Source organism: Bos indicus, chromosome 5, assembly GCF_029378745.1.
Source record: "Bos indicus isolate NIAB-ARS_2022 breed Sahiwal x Tharparkar chromosome 5, NIAB-ARS_B.indTharparkar_mat_pri_1.0, whole genome shotgun sequence".
Lineage (NCBI taxonomy): Eukaryota > Metazoa > Chordata > Mammalia > Artiodactyla > Bovidae > Bos > Bos indicus.
In genome coordinates this window covers 120,435,247-120,443,168 of record NC_091764.1, presented here as the reverse complement: position 1 = coordinate 120,443,168, position 7,922 = coordinate 120,435,247, and the positions used below count along the sequence as shown (strand labels likewise).

Here is a 7,922-nt window from a genome sequence, read left to right as displayed (position 1 = left end):
GGCCTTTAAGGAACACTAGCGCGCCGAGCGCCAACACTAGGATCCCTCCTGCGCGCGTCTCACGCGCCGCCCGCCTCCAGCGCCGAAGGCCTCGGGGCGCAAACCCGGGCGCACCCGCCCCGCCCCGCCCCGCCCCCTGTCGGAAGGGGCCCCGCCCCCCAAGCGGCGTGCCCCTCCCTCCCAGCGCCGTGCCCCGCCCCGGGGCGGGCCGCGCGGGAGTCACGGGTCAGGGGGCGGGGCGGGGCGGGGCGGGGCCAGGCCGGGCCGAGGCGGAAGCTCCCGAAGGGCCCGGCTGGCTGGTGTCCTGCGCTTTCCACCTCTTCGGTCCTGAACTGTTTTGTCCCGCTTCGTGGGCCCCCGCGGGTCAGTGTTCTGGGACTTCTGCCCCCTGACCACGAGCCTAGGCGGGACCTTTAGCAGAAGATGGTCAGATCTCCACCTGAGAGTCTGAACGTGTCCTGGCCCTTTAGGGTCTCCAGGGAGTTAGATCCCGGGCTACAGGCTCCTGGGTTTTGTTGGGGTGGAGGGTCTCCGGGTGCCGAGGCATCTGGAAAGGGGTTGTCTCCGTCGAGGGAGTATTTGGGTCTGGGGTTTCAGCGGAGGGTAGTGCCTGAGCCTGGGTTCTTGGGGGAGGTTAATGTCCGGGTCTGGGGAGTGGGTAGCGTTCAAATCTGGGGTCTCCGAGTTAGAGCTTGCAGAAGCCAGTTTGCCTTCTCTCCCAAGGGTCTCTGTTACAGGCCTGTCTGTGCGGTGAGCCATGGAGGCTCTGTGGACCCTCACTCTGGCCTTGGCCGCAGGTCTGGCTGCTGCCAGCCCACCTAACATCCTGCTGATCTTTGCTGATGACCTGGGCTACGGGGACCTGGGCTCCTATGGGCACCCCAGCTCCACCACTCCCAATCTGGACCAGTTGGCCGCAGGGGGTCTGCGGTTCACAGACTTCTACGTGCCTGTGTCTCTGTGCACACCCTCCCGGTGAGGAAGGGAACCGGGAGCCCTCACCCCTGACTGTTAGGTTCCTCCCAGATTCACTCCGGAGTGCAGAGGGAGGAGCAGGGTCTCTGTCTCTATAGAGAAATTCACGTCTCTGTTTTCTCCTCTCTCCCCTTCTTATCTGCATCTTGGTTTTGCCCTGTCACATGGACTCTGACTTGCCCTGCAGGGCTGCCCTCCTGACCGGCCGACTCCCAGTTCGGATGGGTTTGTACCCTGGAGTTCTGGAGCCCAGCTCCCGAGGGGGCCTGCCCCTGGATGAGGTGACCTTGGCTGAGGTCCTGGCTGCCCAAGGCTACCTCACAGGGATAGCTGGCAAGTGGCACCTTGGGGTGGGGCCTGAGGGGGCCTTTCTGCCCCCCCACCACGGCTTCCATCGATTCCTGGGCATCCCATACTCCCATGACCAGGTAGGAACCACCAGGGTCCTTCCCCTTGACCCCAGAGCCCCACCCCGCAGTCTAGACCACTGAAGGAGCTGCTCCCTCAGGGCCCTTGCCAGAACCTGACCTGCTTCCCCCCGGCCACCCCCTGCGAAGGCATCTGCGACCAGGGCCTGGTCCCTATCCCACTGTTGGCCAACCTGTCGGTGGAGGCACAGCCCCCTTGGCTGCCTGGACTCGAGGCCCGCTACGTGGCCTTTGCCCGCGACCTCATGACTGACGCCCAACACCAAGGCCGCCCGTTCTTCCTGTACTACGCCTCCCACGTGAGTGGCCGTGGCCCCCCCACCCGGGCTCCCCGTGACGCCTACCTGGTGCTAACTCCAGTCTCCATCCTCAGCACACCCACTACCCCCAGTTCAGTGGGCAGAGCTTCCCAGGGCACTCAGGCCGAGGGCCATTTGGGGACTCCCTGATGGAGCTGGACGCGGCTGTGGGGGCCCTGATGACAGCTGTGGGGGACCTGGGGCTGCTTGGAGAGACGCTCGTCTTCTTCACTGCAGACAACGGGTACTCAGCAGGGGCAGGGGGCTGCTCTTCCCATGTTGACGCTGGCCAAGAACCTAGTGGGCTAAGGGGGTCTTGGGAGTTGTTGGCCATATATGGTGACACCCGGGTGCATGTGGGAGCCTGGCAGCTGTGAGTACATGGAGGTGCTGGTCTTGGGAGGACAGGGAGTGGACAGACACGTGCTGGCCATTTATGTGCAAAATGTGTGACTTATCGGTCTGGGGCTGGGGTCCCCGAGGCCAGCTGGAAACCCTGGGCTCCTCATTGCTGACGTCCTCCCTGTGTGTCCCAGGCCTGAGACGATGCGGATGTCCCATGGTGGCTGCTCTGGCCTCCTGCGATGCGGAAAAGGAACCACTTTCGAAGGGGGCGTCCGAGAGCCTGCCTTGGCCTTCTGGCCAGGTCACATCGCTCCCGGTCAGTTTTCAGGCCTTCTGCTCCTGGACTCCTGGTCCCATCTTCCCGGCCCTGATCACAAATGGAGTGACTGTACAGCCCTCTACTCCCAGGTGTGACCCATGAGCTGGCCAGCTCCCTGGACCTGCTGCCCACCCTGGCAGCCCTGGCGGGGGCCCAACTGCCCAATATCACCTTGGATGGCGTTGACCTCAGCCCCCTGCTGTTGGGCACAGGCAAGGTAGGGCCCGTGAGCACATAGCCACAGCTCCCCCGACCCCCATCCTGACCTCCCTTCCCCCCACCCCCACCAGCCACTCACCCTCCCAGAAGTGGGTGTGGGCAGCTCCTGAAGTCCCTGGGGCCAGGTGGACCCTCTGTTGAGCTGCATCCTACAGGTGCCAGCCAAGGGCTTCTGGGTGGACAGGGAGCCAGTGCACGCCCAGGGCCCAGCACGGAGCAGACAGTGCTGGGCACGTGCAGACCCCCCGACTCTGCCTCCAGAGCCCCCGGCACACCCTCTTCTTCTACTCGGCCTACCCGGATGAGGTCCGAGGGGTCTTTGCAGTGCGGAGCGGGAAGTACAAGGCACACTTCTTTACCCAGGGTAACCTCCTCTCCCCCAGCCCCGCCCACCCCTCCCAGCCCCCGAGCCCAGCCCCCCTGCCCTGTGCACAGATGTGCGCCCCTCCCCAGGCTCTGTCCACAGCGACACCACTGCAGACCCTGCCTGCCACGCCTCTAATCCTCTGACTGCCCATGAGCCCCCGCTGCTCTTTGACCTGTCTGAGGACCCTGGTGAGAACTACAACCTTCTGGACAGTGTGGATGAGGTTGCCCCAGAGGCGCTGCAGGCAGTGAAGCAACTTGAGCTGCTCAAGGCCCAGTTTGATGCTGCCATGACCTTCGGACCCAGCCAGATGGCGCAGGGTGAGGACCCCACCCTGCAGGTCTGCTGCCAGCCCAGCTGCACCCCCCGGCCGTCCTGCTGCCACTGCCCTGAGTTCCAGCCCTGAGGGTGCAGACGGAGGCCGTCTGGGGTTCCTGGCTGTGCTGTGGGGGTGTGGAGGTGGTTTGTACCCGAGAACTCTAATAACACCAGCTGACACTTGTGTGATAATTTGTGTGATCCTTGTGAGAGCCCTGAGCTAGGTGTTTTTCTCCCTGTTACACGTGAGGAGCCTGAGGCATGGAGAGTCCAGCGACTTGCCTGAGGTTGCCCAGCCTGAGAGAGGGCCACCTTCCTCCCCCTGGTGATCGCTTGTGTCTGCACACAAGCGTGGCGGCGAGTGCGGCGTTCGCCGGAGCAGCACTAGGGGCTTCTGTGTGCCAGGGGAGGGTGGGGAGGGGGCGAGAGAGTGGCAGAGACCAGACCCTGAGAACACAGCGCCCGAAAGAGCCAGGTTTTCCCCGGCGGAGAAGCACAGGAGCCAGACCTGCCTGGCTCTGAGAAGCCTGTCTGCAGTTGGGTGAGGAGCCGCGCATCCTGCGTGGTGGAGTGGTCAGCCGGCGTGGTGACGTGGGCTGGGGGCCCCGCTCCCAGAAGGCACAGCAGCAGCTCCAGAGGCCGCCCTCGGCCCCTGGCGCCTCCTCCAAAGCCCCGAGTTTCCTGCCTGCGCACACGTTTGCAGTCTCCTGGCTTCACCTCTGCCCTCACAGGAGCCATTCTCCACCAAAGTAATCGCTTAAGAGATGTGCCGGTTTGGCTCCATCTGCTCAGAACTGCAGGCTTCCCATTGTGCTCAGAACCCAGACTCCTCGGGTGGCCTGCCATGCCTCACCCATGCCCTCGTCCCTTAGCCCTGGCAGCTGGCCAAGATGCCCGTCCTTGACGCTGTCTGGCACCTTCTCTGAAGAAAGTGCGCCCTGACTGCCCACTGCATGCATCTGCACAGCAGCGTGTAGCCCTCACGGGTCACCTGTGTGTGTACTGATATCAGGGCCCCCTGCTCACTCATGGTTCAGTGAGAAGAGTGGCTGTGCTGTCTTCATGTGGACCAAACAGCCATCCCCTTCTACTGATGGAGTCCACCCTTTTGTTGGTGGGCTGAGACCTCTTGACCTCTCAGATGCAGCCTCTCCCGGTCCCAGGAGAGTGGAAGCCAGTCTTAGCCACTCGCAATCCAGTGATTGGCCCGAGAAGGGTGTGTAACCAAGGATCCTTGTCAGAGAAAGCTCAGGGCATCTGCTGGAGCCCAGGGTCTTGTTCAGCATCATCCCTGGAGATGGTGAGGACGATGCTGTGTCATTGCTGGCCCTGACCAGACACTGTGCAGCTGCTAATCAGCGTCCCCAGCCGTGTCCCTCCGGAGCTCATAGTGTGAGAAGACAAACCAGCCTCCTAAACCGCGGCTACTGGCTTGTCTGTTACTTGCAGCCAGAAGCAGTCTTGCTGGTTGCATGTGTGAACGGGATGTGTGGAGGGCATGTGTCTAGGTACAGGGGCCCCTTCTGTGTTCTCCATGTGACCCATCACTTCTTGTCTGGCTTGGGCGCTGCACTAGCCATGCCCAAATCCCACTGCATCCTGGAACTGCCCCTCTGAGGCTGGCATAGGGAGGACACACGTGCACAAGTGCTCTGGACGTGCCCACCCCCTGCCCCCTGCACCCTCCTCCAGGGGGCCTGCAGGCACCTCAGGGTGCCTTGGTTTCAGGATGAGGACAGACAGGAATGGAAGGAGGTGCACGATCTCTGTATCACATCCAAACTCCAGCAAGACTGAAGGAATGCCAACCCTCAGGCACAACCTGCAGGCACCTGGTTGCCCAGCTGGGTTGTGAGCATCACCTCACTAGTTCCACAAGCCTTTACTGGCATAGGGCTGGGGCCCGGATCAATAGAGGGGACTCATCTCTGCTCCTGTGGGGTTTTTAAATTAAATAGATATTTACTTGGTTGCACTGGGTTGTAGTTGCAGCACACAGGATTTTCATTGTATGTGGGGTCTTTATGTCGTTTGAACTCTTAGTTGTACCATGCACATCTAGTTCCTGCACCAGGGATCGAGCCCAGGACTCCTGCTCTAGGAGTGTGAAGGCTTAGCCACTGGACCACGAGGGAAAGTCCCGCTCCTGTGGTGTTTAGTGACTAGCAAGGTGATGAGCATCAATCCTGAGCACCCAGACAGAGTGGAGTTCAGTGCAGAGACGCCTAGACTCCCCGGGTTTTGGTGTGTCAGAATTGACTGGGTACAACAGGAGGGAGCCATCAGATGCTACTGAAGTTCCCTCCTCGACTAAGGGCTAGAAATGTGGTGTGTACTCATGCATAAAGCACTGAAGCTACACACTGGAGATTTGTGTCCTTATGACACCACCCTTATGGCAGAAAGCGAAAAGGAACTAAAGAGCCTCTTGATGAAAGTGAAAGAGGAGGGTGAAAAAGCTGGCTTAAAAACATTAAAAAAAACGAAGATCATGGCATCCAGTCCCATCACTTCATGGCAAAGAGATGGGGAAACGACAGAAACAGTGACAGACTTTATTTTCTTGGCTCCAAAATCACTTCAGATGGTGACTGCAGCCATGAAATTAAAAGACGCTTGCTCCTTGGAAGAACAGCTATTACCAACCTAAAGAAAGTGAAAGTGAAGTAGAAAGTGAAAATGAAGTCGTGTCCGACTCTTTGCGACCCCATGAACTGTAGCCCACGAGGCTCCTCCCTCCATGGGATTTTCTAGGCAAGAATACTGGAGTGGGTTGCCATTTCCTTCTCCAGGGGATCTTCCCAACCCAAGGATCGAACCCAGGTCTCCCGCATTGCGGGCAGACGCTTTACCGTCTAAGCCACCAGGGAATCCCATGATCCAACCTAGACAGCATATTAAAAAGCATAGACATTACTTTACTGACAAAGGTCCATCTAGTCAAAGCTATGGTTTTTCCAGTAGTCGTGTATGGATGTGAGAGTTGGACTATAAAGAAGGCTGTGTGCCAAAGAATTGATGCTTTTGAACTGTGGTGTTTGAGAAGACTCTTGAGAGTCCCTTGGACTGCAAGGAGATCAAACCAGTCCATCCTAAAGGAAATCAGTCCTGACTATTCACTGGAAGGACTAATGGTGAAGCTGAAGCTCCAATCCACCTGATGCGAAGAACTGACTCATTGGAAAAGACCCTGATGCTGGGAAAGACTTACGGCAGGAGGAGAAGGGGACGACAGAGGACGAGATGTTTGGATGGCATCACAGACTCAATGGACATGAGTTTGAGCAAGCTCTGGGAGTTGGTGATGGATAGGGAGGCCTGGTGTGCTGTGGTCTATGGGGCTGCAAAGAGTCAGACATGACTGAGCGGCTGAACTGACTGATAACGTTGCAGCTGAAGATGGAGAAGCTCTATGCTGCTGCTAAGTCACTTCAGTTCGTGTCTGACTCTGTGCGACCCCACAGACGGCAGCCCACCAGGCTCCCCAGTCCCTGGGACTCTCCAGGCAAGAACACTGGAGTGGGTTGTCATTTCCTTCTCCAATGCATGAAAGTGAAAAGTGAAAGTGAAGTTGCTCAGTCGTGTCCGACCCCCAGCAACCCCATGGACTGCAGCCCACCAGGCTCCTCCGCCCATGGGACTTTCCAGGCAAGAGTACTGGAGTGGGTTGCTGCCGGGGTCCAGCCCCGGTGGACCCAGGGAAATTTGAAGGAGAGATGGCTTTGGCGATCAGGATACGATAGCTTTAATTAAATATTAATTAGAGATATAAAGAGTAATAGAATGAGGATAGCTCAGTAGGAAAATTCAGTGGAGAAAAGAGGCTGAATAATTTGGTTTACGTGGAAAGCTACTAAAATTCCAAGGCAAGGAATTTGCGTCACCTACGTAGGCCGCAGGCATCCTCCCGTTCTCCCGAAGGAGAGGAGACACTAAGGCCTCCCCGGTCAGATCTTAGAAGCCCAGGCATAATTGGTAGGCTTGACAAGCCTTCACGCCCCAGATGGGAATTCAGCCAGAAGGTGAGAGAAAGTCTTTTGAGGAACTGATCCCATTTTTTATTTGTCCAGGGTCTATTTTTATACACTGAGATGTTACACAAAAGTCACGATTTTATTAAAGTCGGATGCTCCATACAGATGTATACAGAGGTCTTAGGGGTTTACATCATCTTCTGGCCAGGGGGCCTGCTGACGATTTATGACCCTCTCCTTGTGACAGCGGTCAGTGCACCAGAACACTTATTTCTCCAGGGGTGATTATTCTTAAAACAGACGCCACCTTCCGAAGGCACCAGATAAAGTTACATCCCTATAGGGTGGGGGTGTAGTGGATTTTAATTAAGAATTTACTTAGCTTAAGGTCTAACGTGATTAATATCAAAGGTTAACACTTATTTCTCTTATATGTTAGTTATATTCATTAATGTGTATAAGGGGCAAGGGATATGGAGATGTAGCCGTAAACATTGGCTCAACAAATGAAAAACCCTTCACCAATACAATTTCTAATCAGCCCACTATACTATACTAATAGTTTTCTAACTTCTCTAAAGCACCTGTTTTTAGAAGGTTTAAAGCATCTCGTGCCTCTCATGGTTGGGAGGCTGTGAACAATCACATGTGGCCGGACAAGCCTGTCAGGCAGGCTAG

At 57.3% G+C, this 7,922-nt stretch overlaps 1 protein-coding gene across 3 annotated transcripts; it reads left to right on the top strand.

The window, feature by feature from the left end:
• Positions 1–236: 236 nt before the first annotated feature.
• On the top strand, positions 237–3,462 carry ARSA (arylsulfatase A). 3 transcript variants are annotated; one of them, XM_070790704.1, is made up of 9 exons: positions 237–363; positions 738–975; positions 1,163–1,403; positions 1,484–1,702; positions 1,777–1,946; positions 2,239–2,363; positions 2,456–2,583; positions 2,847–2,949; positions 3,039–3,462. In XM_070790704.1, exons 2-9 carry the CDS (start codon positions 758–760, stop codon positions 3,356–3,358), a joined length of 1,524 nt encoding a protein of 507 aa, XP_070646805.1. In that variant the 5' UTR covers positions 237–363; positions 738–757; the 3' UTR covers positions 3,359–3,462. The 3 variants fall into 3 exon arrangements, with proteins under 3 accessions (XP_070646805.1, XP_070646807.1, XP_070646806.1); XM_070790706.1 differs by having other exon boundaries at positions 249–363; positions 798–975; XM_070790705.1 differs by having other exon boundaries at positions 249–363; positions 724–975.
• Positions 3,463–7,922: the final 4,460 nt, after the last annotated feature.